At 39.2% G+C, this 15,843-nt stretch overlaps 1 protein-coding gene across 6 annotated transcripts in view; it reads right to left on the bottom strand.

Moving 5' to 3' along the window:
* Window positions 1-7,080: 7,080 nt before the first annotated feature.
* Window positions 7,081-15,843, bottom strand: part of NOP58 (NOP58 ribonucleoprotein) — a 31,826-nt gene continuing 23,063 nt past the window's right edge. For 5 of the 6 annotated variants that reach the window (XM_035710726.2, XM_025441750.3, XM_049106655.1 and 2 more), the window contains 6 exons: window positions 14,661-14,824; window positions 13,137-13,271; window positions 12,887-12,948; window positions 10,425-10,558; window positions 7,733-7,902; window positions 7,081-7,364 (listed from right to left, as the gene is read on the bottom strand). In XM_035710726.2, the coding sequence (XP_035566619.1) occupies window positions 7,314-7,364; window positions 7,733-7,902; window positions 10,425-10,558; window positions 12,887-12,948; window positions 13,137-13,271; window positions 14,661-14,824 (716 nt within the window). In that variant the 3' untranslated portion in view covers window positions 7,081-7,313. Of the gene's footprint in view, window positions 7,365-7,732; window positions 7,903-9,173; window positions 9,354-10,424; window positions 10,559-12,886; window positions 12,949-13,136; window positions 13,272-14,660; window positions 14,825-15,843 lie in introns of those variants that run through there. The other variant, XM_035710727.2, reaches the window with a different exon arrangement.

Raw genomic sequence — 15,843 nt, 5'->3', positions numbered from 1 at the left:
TCCAGGATCACTCCCTGGGCCGAAGGTGGCACTAAACTGCTGAGCCACCCGGGCTGCACAGAAATGCACCTTTTAAAAAGTTCTCCAGGTGTCTACAATTCCTACACGTTTTGAGAACCACTTCTCTAACTACTTCTAATTTCTCCTTAAAGCGAAACCCAGTACAAGTATAAAATACTCCAGAAGAATCACATTTTACATTTGCTATAAGAAATGATTTACTATAAGAAGGCCTCTCCTTCTCCCCCTGCTTGTGCTCTCTCTCAAATAAATTAAAAAAAAAAAAAGGAACTGATTTTAAAGATTTACTTATTTTAAAAATTTACTTATTTTAGAGAGAGTGCATGAGTGAGTGGGGGAGGGGAGGAGGGAAAGAGAATATTAGGCAGACTCCCTGCTAAGTGTGGAGCCCAATGGGGTGGGGGGGGGGAGGGGGGGAGGCTCCATCTCATGACCCTGAGGTCACCACCAGAGCTGAAACCAAGAGCTGAACACTTAACCTAGTGAGCCAACTAGGTGCCCCAGAAATGGTTTTATTTTTATTTATTCATTTTTTAAAAAGATTTTATTTATTTATGATAGACAGAGAGAGAGAGAGGCAGAGAGGCAGAGACACAGGCAGAGGGAGAAGCAGGCTCCATGCTGGGAGCCCGACATGGGACTTGATCCCAGGACTCCAGGATCACGCCCTGGGCCAAAGGCAGGCATTAAACCGCTGAGCCACCCAGGGATCCCCCCAGAAATGGTTTTAAATAAAACTTTATTGGGGTGAATGGGTGGCTCAATTGGTTAAGTGTCCAACTCTTGATTTTGGCTTAGGTGGTGATCTGGAAGTTGTGGAATGCAGCCCCACATCGATCGGATTCTGGGCTCATGCTTTCTCCTTCTCCCTCTGCCCCCCACCCCACTCGTGCACTATGAAAGAAAGAAAGAAAGAAAGAAAGAAAGAAAGAAAGAAAGAAAGAAAGAAAGAAAGAAAGAAAGAAAGAAAGAAGAAAGAAAAAAGAAAGAGAGAGAGAAAGAAAGAAAGAAAGAAAAGAAAAAGAAAGAGAAAGAAAGAAAGAAAGAGAAAGAAAAAGAAAGAAAGAGAGAAAGAGAAAAAGAAAGAGAGAAAGAGAAAAAGAAAGAAAGAAAAGAAAGAAAGAAAGAAAGAAAGAAAGAAAGTCCTTTACAAATTAAAAATAAAAATTTATTAAAAAATAATTTAGAGGGGCACCTGGGTGGAGCAGTTGGTTAAATTTCCGACTCTTAGTTTCGGCTCAGGTTGTGCTCTCAGGGTTATGAGATCGAGCCCCCTGTCAGGTTCTGTGCCAGCAAGAGTCTGCTTGGGACTCTTTCTCCCTCTACCTCTGCCTGTCCAGCCCCACACCACCCAAATAAATACATGTGGAAAAAATCACTTTAAAAATTTATAAAGTTAAAAAAAAATTTATAAAGTTGTATTTGAAAGATTCAACAAACGTTGACTTTTGAAAGCATTCAAGGTTACAGGTAATGGCCATAGGATATAACAGAAAACTGAGCTCAAAGTCCCAAAACGTGGGTTTATCACTTAGGTCCTTAGATTTAATGGTTTTCTTATTGTATTCATAAAGAAAGATCACAAAGGAACAGACATTTCTCTAAAGAAGCCATCCAGATGGTCAACAGACACACGCGAAGCTCTTCATTACTTATCATCAGAGAAACACGAATCAAAACTACAATGAGATATCACCTCACACAGGTCAGAATGACTAAAACCAAAACCACAAGAAACAAATGCTGGTGAGGATGTGGAGAAAAAAGAACTCTCTTGCACTGTTGGTGGGAATGCAAACTGGTGCAGCCACTGTCAAACTCTGAAATTTTTTCAAAAAGTTAAAAATACAACTATCCTATGATCCAGTAGTTGCACTACTGGGTATTTACCCAAAGAATACAAAAACACTAATCCAAAGGGATACATGAATACCTATGTTCACAGCAGCATTATTTACAATAGCCAAGTTCCAGGATCCCTGGGTGGCGCAGCGGTTTGGCGCCTGCCTTTGGCCCAGGGCGCGATCCTGGAGACCCGGGATTGAATCCCACGTCGGGCTCCCTGCGTGGAGCCTGCTTCTCCCTCTGCCTGTGTCTCTGCCTCTCTCTCTCTCTGTGTGACTATCATGAATAAATAAATAAAATCTTTAAAAAAAAAAAAAAAAAACAATAGCCAAGTTCCAGAAGCAACTAAGTGTCTCATTGATTGATGAATGGGTGAAAATGTGGTATATACACATAATGGAATATTATTCAGGCATAAAATAGAATGGAACAAGCACCGGTGGGGCCCCGAGCTGGGGGGAGGGGAGGCGGGCTGGCACCACCCAGAATTTTCCTGCTGTCCACAGGGCCTGTGCCCCTCCTCCCTGTCCAGACCCTCCCCACCATAAGCACTCCTGGGGCCAGTTCCCAGACCTGCCAGCCTGGCCCACAAGCACCTGTCCCCTCGCTTTCCTGGGACCTACTTGGGCAGGCATCCTCGGCATCCCAGGCCTGGGGTTTTTTGGGTCACCCTCACTCCTCAGCAGTTGACTAGAGGAGCACAGGGCTCCATTATCCTACCCCCACCCCGCCCACCCCACTTTTGGGGGATGTGGAAGGCCTCTGCTCTCTTCTCACCTGCCTGCCCACCCTCTCAGCTGGGGACTGTGGCACTCATGAATGTGGCATTCATGAGTACTTGACCTGGGGAGCAGCTTATCTGAGCCTTAATAGATAAAATACCATAAAAAATATAAAGAGAGCTCTCGCTCTTAAATAAAATCTTTAAAAAAATGTAATCTTACCAAATGCAACATGGATGGAACTAGAGTAAAATGCTAAGTGAAATAAGTCAAAGAAAGACAAATACTGTAGAATTTCATTCATATGTGGAATTTAAAAAAGCAAAATAAGCAACGGGGAAAACAAGAGAAATCAAGGAACAGATTCTTTTTTAAAAGGTTTGAGAGCGAGCAAGCAAGAGCACACTCAAGCAGGGGGAGCAGCAGAGAGGGGAGGGAGAAGCAGACTCCCAGCTGAGCAGGGAAATCAATGCGGGGCTGGATCTCAGGATCCTGGGATCATGAACTGAGCTTCCATGCATCCTCAAATTTTTTTTTTTAAGATTTTATTTATTTACTCAAGAGAGACACAGAGAGGGAGAGAGAGGCAGAGACACAGGCAGGAGAAGCAGGCTCCATGCAGGGAGCCTGATGCAGGACTCGATCCCAGGACCCCAGGATCACCCCCTGGGCTGAAAGCAGGCGCACAACCACTGAGCCACCCGGGCTGCCCTCAGATTCTTAATTATAGAGAATTGAGGGCTAAAAGAGGGAAAGTGGGTTGGGGTATGGATTAAATAGGTGATGAGGACTGACTGGGTAGTGTGTGGAATTACTGAATTACTATGTTGTACACCTGAAACTAATAACACCATATGCTAGCTGGAATTAAAAACTAAAAAGAAATTTAAAAAATTAAAAAAGTCATGATGAGGAAAAGAAAAATCAGAAGTGTTAAGGCTCAACTTCACAACCCCAACACCAAGAGTCACATAGCTCCAATGTCTGAGCCAGCCAGGTGCCCCAGTGGTCTTAAGTTTACTTTCCCCTGAATTTAACATAAAACCTAGTTAATTCATCGATAGGTCATTCACTCATCACTAAACAAACATGAAGGCCCTACTATACTGCAGGAACTCTGACAGGTAAGAACACACAGGGAAGCTCTTAGGACTGGGAAATGGAAAAATATTCAAGAATGGCTTAAAAAAAAAAAACCCTTTAAACATTTTCTCACTTGTCAGAGCAACCCACTTTTAGATATACAAGTTTGAGAATTTAAGTAATTTGCCTGAGTTCTTTATCACCTACTAGATACCCTAAGAGTGACCTCAACCAAGAATCATCTAAGAGCTTCCTAAAAATGAAATATTGGGACACCTGGGTGACTCAGTGGTTAAGTGCCTGCCTTTGGCTCAGGGCATGACCCCAGGTCTGGGGATCAAGTCCCCCATCGGGCTCCCTGCCAGGAGCCTGCTTCTCCCTCTTGGTCTCTGCCTCTCTCATGGATAAATTTTTTAAAAAATCTTATTAAAAAAGAAAAGAATCTTAGACTCTATCCTAGATCTACTGACTCATCTGCAGTTTATCAGGATTGCCAGGTGACTCTTACGTATGTTAAAATTTTAGTTACTCGGCCCTACTGCCCGTTATTCTAAGGGGTACAGGTGGGATGGGCCTGAAACAAGTTTTAAAAGATGCCCTTGGAGGCACCTGAGTAACCAGTTGGTTGGATGGCCAACTTTTGGTTTCAGTTCAGGTCATGATCTCAGGGTCTTGGGGTAAGGTTCTGCCCTCCGCAGAAATCTGCTTCAGGGTCCTCTCCCTCTGCCCGTCCTCCAGCACTTTCTAAATAAACCTTAAAAAAAAAAAAAAAAAAAAAAGATGGCCTTAAAGCAACAAAGCAATGAAGAGAACTGCAGAAGAGTGATTGAAGTTGGAGTTCTAGAGAGTATAGCTCATCCCAGGCCATGATAAGCACACTGAGGTCCCACAACGTAGTAGAGATATAGTTTATTTTTATTTACTTATTTTTAAAAGTAGGCTCCATGCCCCAGTTTGGAGCCCAACACAGGGCTTGAACTCGACTCTGAGATCAGGACCTGAGCTGAAACCAACTGACGTTTAACCAACTGCACCATCCAGGTGCTCCTAAATAAGTAAATCTTTTTAAAAAACACAAAAAAATTGGGACGCTTGATGGGCTCAGCCACCCAGGTTCCCTGATACAGAAGTGGTAAAAAAGTATAAATTTACATTTTTGAAGGGAAGGATGTGGAGTACAGTGGAGAATCACGGTTTTTTGAGAACCAGTAAGTTTTAATTTTTTTGAAGAATTTATTCATGAGAGAGAGAGAGAGAGAGAGAGAGGTAGAGGGAGAAGCAGGCTCCACTCAAGGAGCCCGACATGGGACTCGATCCTGGGACTCCAGGATCATGCCCTGGGCTGAAGGCAGGCACCCAACAGCTGAGCCACCCAGGGATCTCCAAGTTTTAATTTTTTAAGTAATTTCTACACCCAATGTGATGCTTGACCTCACAACACCTCAAGAGCCTCACGCTCTACCGAGCTAGCCAGGCACCCAGATAATCAGTATTTAAGTATTTTATGTGGCCTACTCGCAGAAATTTTTCAAGTTTGCTAATCAGAATGAGCTTTTATAAAATTCACCTGCACTTCCCATTTCAGACTAAGATCCTAAGGCTCTTCAAAGGAATAAGTACTTCATTTTAGCACAAAGAGGAACCAGAATCTACCTTCTATTTAGTGTTTTAATGTTAAGAGTTTGGGCAGCCCAGGTGGCGCAGCGGTTTAGCGCCACCTGCAGCCCAGGGCGTGATCTGGAGACCCTGGATCCAGTCCCATGTCAGGCTCTCTGCATGGAGCCTGCTTCTTCCTCTGCCTGTGTCTCTGCCTCTCTCTCTCTCTCTCTGCATCTCTATGAATAAATAAATAAAAATCTTTAAAAAATAAAATAAAAATAAAGTTAAGAGAACTGGCAACTCAGGGAGATGGGGGAACTGGGGTGGGCATTTATGAGGGCACTTGAAGCAAAGAGCACTGGGTGTTGGATGCAACTCTGAATTCTACCTCTGAAACTAATAACACAATATATGTTAATTAAACTTAAATAAAAAAAACCTATTAATAGCTCTGTGATGCAACTAGATTTTCCCCAGGCCTGTAGACCATTCAAAGACTAGAAGTTTATTAATTAGCATTTCAAAGTCTATCTTACTTCAAACAGAAAACTTTGGACTATATAATATAGCCCTTGGCACAGACCTATGGGCAACTTTCATCAAAAGCTGTTAAAATCCCAAGTAAATAATATGTCTGAGGTACTAATGAATAATATAAAATGATAACGTTCTTCTGGGAGCAAGATAACCAGCTTTATTATAGAACTGTGTCTAGGGACGGCTAATGTACTTCATGTAGCATTTACTTCAAATATCTAAATTTGAAATGTACTTACACCTCTGAAAATTTATGTCATCTTTTTTCTACAAGCCACTGTTAGTGGAGAAGTAACGTTGACTATCAACTCTAATTCACAAGTGAGGAACAAGAGGGGCTGTGGACTTGCTGTTAGTTACCTGAAAAGCAGAGGAAACTCAAAGCTATAATCATTTTATCTTATTAAAGATTTTATTCATTAGAGAGCGAGCACATGCACGTGAACAGAGGGGGTAGGGGCAGAGGGCGAGGCACACTCTCCTAAGCGGGTAGCTGGACAGAGCTCAATCCCAGAACACCAGTATCATGACCTGAGCCAAAATCAGAGGCTTAACTGCCTGAGCCACCCAGGCACCCCAAAGCTATAATCATTTTAGCTCCTCCACTTGTTTGTTGAATGCATTTATTGAGCTGGGCTTTAGCATCATGCCCAAGGCATAGAGATGCAAGTCCTAACGATACCATGAAACCTGTGGTTGTCATGATTATATGTACACATACGGCTGTCAATCAGGCTGTTTTTCACACATTAATACTATATTTTAGCAACAGATTTCTTTGGTGTTCTATGTCCTGGTTATACCCATGGACATTTTATTTTTGGTCATCTTGTTTTCCTGTTATTCCCCCATTCTTTACTAGATAATCATTTTGTTATCCTTTTAAAAATGTTAGTTCAGAAAAAAAGTCTACATCTATGTTACTAATTATTTTGTTGCTCTATTCAGAACTGTAAAGTAAAATAGGGACAAAAGTTTTGCTCACCTAATTTAAAAGTTTTGAACACAAAACACAGCTTTATTTAAATAAATACAGAAGCAGAAAAATAGGAGAAAAGGAGAAAAAAGGGACAGTCTAAAAAGGAAAAAGAAACATTAGTAAGGTTCTTAAATTGGTCCATCTAATCACAGCCTTCAGAAAGGCTAAGTTTCAAATTAATAATTCACAACTCTCACTTTTCAGCTAGAATTATTAAAGCAATAATCATCAAATAATAAAACATAGAAAGGGCCATGGATTGTCTACCTAAAGTATAGAGATCACAGAACTGCCTTAAAATACAAAGAAAATATTTTTATTTGTGTAACAAAGACTCTAAGAAATGATGACACAATCAAGTTTAACAGAACTGATGTCAAGACACGAATAGGTCTGAAAAGGTATAAATGATTAATAACTTTGTTTCATCCAACTTTCCCTCAAATTAGGGGACATCTCTGATACATTCTGACTGAATCCTAAGTATGATGTATTCAGATGATTCATTCCAAGACGGTTCCCTTCAATTAGTCCTCAGTATCTCTCTTTTTTTTCTTTTTCTTCTTTTTCTCTGGACTCTGAAAATAACAAACCAGAATGCTTTTTAAAGAGCTGTAAATGTATGGGTTAGTAATAATAACTTTTCCTATAAAAAGCAAAGTTGATCTATATCCTTTGAAAATAAATTTGGGTTAAAGATTAAAACCTAAAACTGTAAGTATCACCTCTATGAAAATCTGTAGCAAATATTCTCTCTCTTCCTCAAAGTAAACCGAGTTTATAGTAAGATTCTAGGTTTGGGAATGGCCTTTTTAATAATATTTTTATTTTTACTGTTCCATCAATGAAAACCATCTTAACTGCCCGCTCATTTCTAATACGTAGAGTATAATAAAATACAGAGACCCCGCCCATGCCAACAAAGTACTGATAATTAAAAACATACCGCAATTGCTGTGCTGGTACAAGGTTCTTCCTCAGAAAGTGGTTCTTCCTTAATGTGTTTCTTTTTGTCCTTCTTTTTCTTCTTCTTCACAGACGTCTCCTGTTCTTCTACCACTAGTACTCCTTCTTCTTCTTCCTCTTCTTCTTCTGTTGCTGCTGGGGCTTCTTCAACTAAATGGGGTTAATTATACAGACACAACAATTAACACTGTGTCAGACCTCACTTTCCTGACCTCTTGCATATCAGTTTTTTCCCATCATTCTGGCTATCCAATAGGGAGCCTGCTTCTCCCTCTGCCTGTGTCTGCCTCTCTCTCTGTCTCTCATAAATAAATGAATAAATAAAATCTTTAAAAAAAATAAAGATTTTATTTATTTATTCATGATAATACACAGAGAGGAGAGAGAGAGAGAGAGAGGCACAGGGAGAAGCAGGCTCCATGCAGGGAGCCCGACGTGGGACTCGATCCCAGATCTCCAGGATCAGGCCCTGGGCCGAAGGCAGCGCTAAACTGCTGAGCCACCTGGGCTGCCGTAAGTAAAATCTTTAAAAAAAGAAGAAGAAGACTCAGTAATAGGTGCATCTCATTAGAAACTCATTCACCAAAAATTTATTTAGCACTTACTAAATAAATGCCAGGTCATATCCTAGCCAACCGGATACAACAGGACATAAAAAGAAATTCCTGTCCTTATGTATCTTTTTTATTAGTAGAGGGGGAAAAACAATAAAACTACACAATATCTTACACAGTAATCAATGCTAAGAATAAAAACAAAGCAGGAAGAGGAACACTAAGAACAGTAATGCGTATGGCTACTTCAGAGAGGATAGTCTGACAACACCTGGAAGAGGCAAAGGAGTGAATGATGCACCTATCCTGAGGAAAAACATTCCAGCCAGAGAGAAGAGTAAATGCTAAGGCTATTCTGGGAGAGAAGCAGAGTTGGAGAGTAACAAGAAATAATGAAGCCAGTGTGGCTGGCGGAGAGTGAGCAAGGAGTAAAAGTAGATCAGTGTTAACAGGAGGTAGCACTGTGGCTGCTACATTAAAAAAAAAGCAGTGGTGGGTAAGAAGAATGGTTACATTCTGGAAATATTTTCAATGTAGAATTGAATTGAATTTGTTGCTAGACTAGAACTGGCTGGCTAAGTTGGTATGAGCATATGACTCTTGATCTTGGAATTTTAAGTTGGAGCCCCACATTGACTGTAGAGATTTCTTAAAAATGAAATCTTTTTTTTTTTTTTAAGATCACTTGTTGCCAGAATACATTTGGGTTGTAAGAAAAAGTTAAATGCCACAGCAACCAGAACTGCCATTTATAAGACAGAAAAATTTGTGGAGAAACAAACAGACTGAGAGTGACAAAAACAGAGGAATATTAGTTTGAAAAGCTTACTGTAAAAAAACAAAAAACAAAAAACCAAAAAAGCTTACTGTATATACAAGTGGAGATACGAATCTGGAGTTGGTTGTTTCAAATGCTATTAATTGGCTTAGGGATCACCTTACTATTCAATAAGTAAATAGAAACACAGGACTTAAATAACTTGTTTATCTTTCTTTCAGCCAGGTCAGGAATCCACATTTGCTGATAGTATACTTTTGACCACAAAGCTATTTAGAAACAAACAAAAAATTTTTTAAGCAAACCAAATATTACTTTAATGCCTGCTTTTCCTGCTAGACTAGCCGGCAGGCATTCAATACAGGTACTACTGGCAAATGGGGTTACTTGCTTACCAACTTTCCAAGATAGCCCAGTCCACCAGATAGCACCTATTAAATATTATTACTATAATGATAGGGTACTCAATGTTATTACTCTAGTCTATTCTATACAATAGAAACGACTAATTTAGAAAGCATGAACTTTTTTTCTTGTATCTTAAGCTGATTCTCAAAATAATTCCTATGGTAGGAAGTAAAATTTGGTACGCTCAGCTTAATATGTGATTCCATATATTCAAAGAAATGCTTCTCTGAGATGCTTGGGTGGTTTTGTCTCAGTTAAACATTTGCCTACAGCTCAGGTCATGATCTCGGAGTCCTGGGATCAAGCCCCAGGTTGGGCTCCTGGCTAAGTGGGAGTAGTCTACTTTTCCCTCTCCCACTCCCCAATTATGCTCTCTCTCTCATTCTCTGAAATAAAACCTTTAAAAACAAACACACACCATTACCTTTCTTTTATTTATTTATTCATGAGAGACACGGAGAGTGAGGCAGAGACACAGGTAGAGGGAGAAGCTGGCTGCCCACAGGGAGTCCAATGCAAGACTCAGTCCCAGGTCCCGGGATCACGCCCTGAGCCAAAGGCAGATGCTTAACCACTGAGCCACCCAGGTGTCCCACACCATTAACTTTCAAATATGGGTAGCTTCATAATAAAGTTTAATGGCATGTATTTCCCCAAGACTTATGAAGTCTGTCTTTCTTAAAGAATAAGAATATAAACAACATTTTAAAACTTCAAGGGCAGCCCCGGTGGCTCAGGGGTTTAGCGCCTGCCTTCCGCCCAGGGTGTAATCCTAGAGTCCCAGGATCGAGTCCCACGTCAGGCTCCCTGCATGGCACCTGCTTCTCCCTCTGCCTGTGTCTCTGTCTCTCTCTGTGTGTCTCTCATGAATTAAATAAATAAAATCTTAAAAAAAATAAAAAAAAATAAAAAAAATAAAACTTCAAACTGACCTTTAATCTTAATCTTGGCTTTTTTGGCCTTCTTTTCAATAATTTCATCTTCTTTATCCACCTGTTCGATCTTGCGTTTTTTAGAACAGGTTGGCAGTGTGGAGTCACCAGAAGGATCATAAGTCTTCACTTCACTGAAAGAATCAAAGAACTATAAAAAATCTCTACAACACTTATAACTGAAATAATTCTAAAGAAGTTTAAAGGAAATGCCATTAGATAATACTTACATAAGCATACAATGCTGTTTTAAATCATTTAGTGGCTTTGGGGTAGTTTATGAAAACTAATAGTTTCCAAAAGGTAAAGAGGTTATCAACCAGATTTTCCAAGTAAGTCAATCACACTTCAAGAGAAGTGGTGAGCTAAAATGAGTTTTTTTTTTTTTTTTAAGATTCTATTTATTTATCCGAGAGAGAGAGAGAGAGAGAGATGGGCAGAAACACAGGCAGAGGGAGAAGCAGGCTCCAGGAAGGGAGCCCGACGTGGGACTTGATCCTGGGTCCCCAGGATCACATCCCCGGCTGAAGGCAGCGCTAAACCGCTGAGCCACCCGGGCTGCCCTAAAATGAGTTCTGATTTAAGTCAGTAATCACTGTGATGACTACGGTACAGAAAAATATTTAATCAGTATGAGGAAAATGGCAAAAATCTCTTTATACCAACGGACTATCCTAGAAAGTAAAAACTGAAGCAACTCAAGTTTCAGAACATAGGGTAATTCAATAAAAAACAAAATACCTAAATCAAGTTAACACAGAATACTTCATCACAAAATCCCCAAAGGCAGAAAAACAAGGGGATACATATGGATAAACATTCCCTAAAAGGCTACGCTTGCTTTTGTTCTAATGTGGCAAAGTAAAAACTCAACGTACTAAGTGCCTAAAACAACAAGAAGTAATCTCATAATTGGTGCTTTAAGTGCATGTGTTTAAAGTAACAAGCAGGGACAGCCCAGGTGGCTCACTGGTTTAGCGCTGCCTTCGGCCCAGGCGTGATCCTGGAGTCCTGGTATCGAGTCCCACGTCAGGCTCTCTGCATGGAGCCTGCTTCTCCCTCTGCCTGTGTCTCTGCCTCCGTGTGTTGTGTCTCTCATGAATAAATAAATAAAATCTTAAAAAAAAGTAAAGTCACAAGCATAATGGCATATTAAGAAACTGTTCAAAACAAGGTAAGGAATGTTTCATTTATTTGTAGATTTATGGTCGCTTAATTTTTATTTATTTATTTATTTTTTTAAATGATTTTATTTATTCATGAGAGACACAGGCAGAGGGAGAAGCAGGCTCCATGCAGGCAGCCTGATGTGGGACTCGATCCTGGGTCTCCAGGATCATGCCCTGGGCTGAAGGCAGGCGCTAAACCTCTGAGCCACCTGGGCTGCCCGGTTGCTTAATTTTTATACGTTAAAAACATTTATAATAAAAAACAAAGATCCATACTTATCAACTAAAGACCTCAAGTCAGACTTAAAAAATTACAATATATATATAATATATATAGTCATTGTTGAAAACTTGGAAAATTCATAAAACATAAAGTTAGTGGGAACACTTTTGATTTCCTTCCAGAATAAAGGAAGTAGTTTTTCTAAATATGTACATTTAAATACATATATGAATATTTACAGTAAGATGTTACTCCTTGCCCAGTTTAAAATCTTACTATTAAAATTCTTAAGGAATTATGGGTCCTGAGTGAGAATTTATGGGTTAATGACTAAAGAATCCGGAGACATACTGTAAAAGTGCTTCCCAGAAACGGTGTATTACATTCTACTTCCATCACATTACCAGCATTGAACATTACCTCAAATAATAACCAAACTACCAGACCCTAACACATATCTTTTGTTAATTTCATGGTGAGCTCTCAGTATTTTATTATTATGCCTTTTAGCTATTTTTAGACTTTTCTGTCTTTTAAACAGGTTTCATTGTGGATTAACTATGAATTGATTTTTTGTTGATAGATGGTATACTATATCGAAACCATGAATAACAATATTTACTTTCAACATCTGAAAATGAACTAGTTAAATATTAAGGGGGGAAAAAAGCCAAGGGGTGCCTGGCTGGCTTGGCTGAAGGAGCATGAGAGTCTTGATTTTGGGGTTGTGAGGTACCTATAGAGAGATTATTTGAGAGAAAAGCCAAAATATATGCTATATGTGTATTTATTACAATGTAAAAATATATTTATATGATTAAAAATTAGAAATATGGAAAACTGTAAATAGCAAAGAAAAAATTAGAGACATTGAATTTAAGCAAGCATTTAAGCAAGGGTTAGGAAGAGACACAGACAGAGGGAGAAGCAGGCTCCCTGCAGGGAGCCCGACGTGGGACTCGATCCTGGGTCTCCAGGATCATGCCCTGGGCAGAAGGCGGCCCTAAACTGCTGAGCCACCTGGGCTGCCCACAAGCAGAAATTTTTAATCCTCCCCAAAATGTACTCACCTTTTATGTTCGTATTTTTCTGTTTTTGCTAATGCTTTTCCTGTTCCACTTATTTTCCTTATCTAAGAAAAGATAACAATTTTTGGTAAATTTAAGGGAAACTTAGTAGCAGGAACAAAAAATATTAGACATACTAAAATGTATAATAAAATAAAAACTGCTTAGTAGGTGAAATGAGTAAGTACATAAATTACTTAAAGTTTATGAATTTTTTATAACACTTCTACAATAAACAGGATGTGGTCCTTACCCCTCTATCTTCCAAGGTCCTCAACCTGGCCTCTAATTTGGCTCTGTTCTCAACTCCCATTGCAGAACTGGAATCTTCACCAAAAGCATCGTACCGGATAGCCAAAACAGTTTTGGCAGCCAGCATTCGAGAAATCTAATAGAGAACTTGAAGTTAGAGGCATTTAAAGTATACCCCAAGTTGAGATGTTAAAATCAGTAACTGATTCATGATAAAATAGAAGCATAACATCAACTCTTTCATTCTAGGATTTTTTAAAATCAAGAAATATAATACAACTCAAGCCACCTATCTTTTTTTAAGATTTTATTCATTAATTCATTCATGGGGTGGGGGGCAGAGACATATGCAGAAGGAGAGCAGGCTCCAAGGGGATCGATCCTGGGACTCAGGGATCATGCCCTAAGCCAAAGTCAGACGCTGCTGAACAGCTGAGCCACCCAGGCATCTCTTAAGCCACCTATTTTATGTCTGAATCTCTCTCAATGGCTAACTGGTTATATACAAAACCCCATTCGTTCTGTTGGATGAGATAATCTTGCAGTAGTTCATGTCCAAAACGAGCTCAAAATATCCTAATGTCTTCCTTTAATTTCTACTCAGTGACCTTAGTTCCACACCATGAGATCATCTGGAAAAAGTGTAGCCCCTTTTAGGTTAATTAACAATGCATCACCCCTTTCATCAATCTGCTCTGAATTTTATAACATTTCAGGGTTTTGTTTTTTTTAACATTTCAGTTTCTGTTAATTTATATGCCCTTACCAAAAAAGCTTGAAATTGCTTAAGTCTCAGCTTTCCCATCTGTAAAAGATACCCTGTATCTCACAGGGCTATTAAAAGGATTCATGTAGGGGATCCCTCAGTGGCTCAGCGGTTTGGCGCCTGCCTTTGTCCCCGGGGCGTGATTCTGGAATCCTGGGATTGAGTCCCACCATCGGGTCTCTGCGTGGAGCCTGCTTCTCTCTCTGCTGGTGTCTCTGCCCCCCCCTCTCTCTCATGAATAAAATCTTTAAAAATAAGTAAGAGGATTCATGTAAGTCCTACTAAGTGTTGAGCACAGTGTATGGTTATTATTTTATAATTCATAAATGATGCTAAATTGATTTCCTGCCAGAAAACTTCTGATTCATTCCCCATTCATCAACACATAGATTCTAGAAAACTCCTAACACAGCAAAAGAACATGGCTTTAATAAGATCAGTAATACTTTTTCATTAAAAAAAAAATTTTTTTTTTTTTAAAGTAAGCTCTACACCCAATATGGGGCTGGGAACTTAACAACCTCGTAATCAAGAGTTGCACGCTCTGCTTACTGAGTCAGCCAGGTGCCCCCAATAACACTTTATGTTATTTTCTTTCATTACACAAAAGTGCTTTTATAGCTCAAGAAATCATCATTCTCTAATGAAAAAGAAGCAGTAGAAAAATTTACTCCATCCTATAGAGTAGGGAGGAAATGACTTATCTGGAGGGGAGAAAAAAAAGAAAAAATGACCGGTCTCAGGAGAAATACATCTCACCTTTCCTTTGTGTTTGGGACTTGTCTGGCCTACAAGTGAAGCATGATAAATGAGACCATACTTTGGGGTATCTCGTCTAGACTTGAGGGCTCTGAAGAGTGCCTTTTCTGCTCCAAGAATTTGAACTGTAGAAGCTGCATGTTTGGCCAAATTCAAAAGAGAACCTTCAAAAGAAAAGAAGTAGTTACAAGGATTGCAATTCCAAGTATTTAAAAGTTCCATGTGTTAAACACAAGACATATAGTCTAAGTATTATAGCCACCAGAGTAAATAAAAATCTGATACAATACAGATTCTATAGTCTTGACTCCTAGAAAGCCTCAGCATTTGTGATTCAACCATGTAGCACTATAAGCAGAGGCTTATAATGAATGCTTATGCTAAACTGAAGGTTAAACCTATTAGTTCAATTATACTTATTTGCCAGAGACGGTATTAACTACTCTACATACTATTAGCATACCAGCAGGATTTTAGACATCAAGTATTCTACTTTAGATATGGAAAAAAAACATAAGAATGAACAGACACACAAAGGACAGACATCTCAGCAGAAAAACTATGTGATAACTTTCTCACACTTTATCTGTTGTTTACAGTATGAATGAGGAGATATGCTTGTAAGTACACTGATCAGGTATAAAAAAGTTGCTGCTTTATTAGATTTACTGTACAGAAAAAAAAAGATTTACTGTACAGATTTTGTCAGAACAGACCCCCAATATTAATGCTCAACCACTAGATATGTATTTAAAATTGAACACACACTTCTGTTAATCCCTGCATCTCTTACCACAAAAGTTTGGTTAAGCCTACGAAAATATGGATGCAAACAAAACCAACCAGATAACCCCAATTTTGCAGCTGAGGGTATTTGGATGGCATATCTATCTGTATAATGATGTAGTTATAGGTAGGTGCTATTCTAGTTTAGACACTTTGATGTAGATGATACATTAAAATATTCTATGATGGAGTGGAACAATGACTCCAACAATAGTACTTTACTCTATTTGCAAATATTCAATTATACAGTATTTTTTGTAACATACCTTCTTTGTAACATCACCATATATACACCTGAAGTTTCATTATAAATTCATTAAAAGATTTTGCATGTCAAATATATTAAAATTAGCATATTCAGTAGTGAACCAGATTCTCAAACAAGGGTATGTATCAC

This window comes from Canis lupus, chromosome 37 (assembly GCF_003254725.2).
Source record: "Canis lupus dingo isolate Sandy chromosome 37, ASM325472v2, whole genome shotgun sequence".
NCBI classification, from domain to species: Eukaryota; Metazoa; Chordata; class Mammalia; order Carnivora; family Canidae; genus Canis; species Canis lupus.
This window is presented reverse-complemented; position numbering and strand designations above follow the sequence as displayed.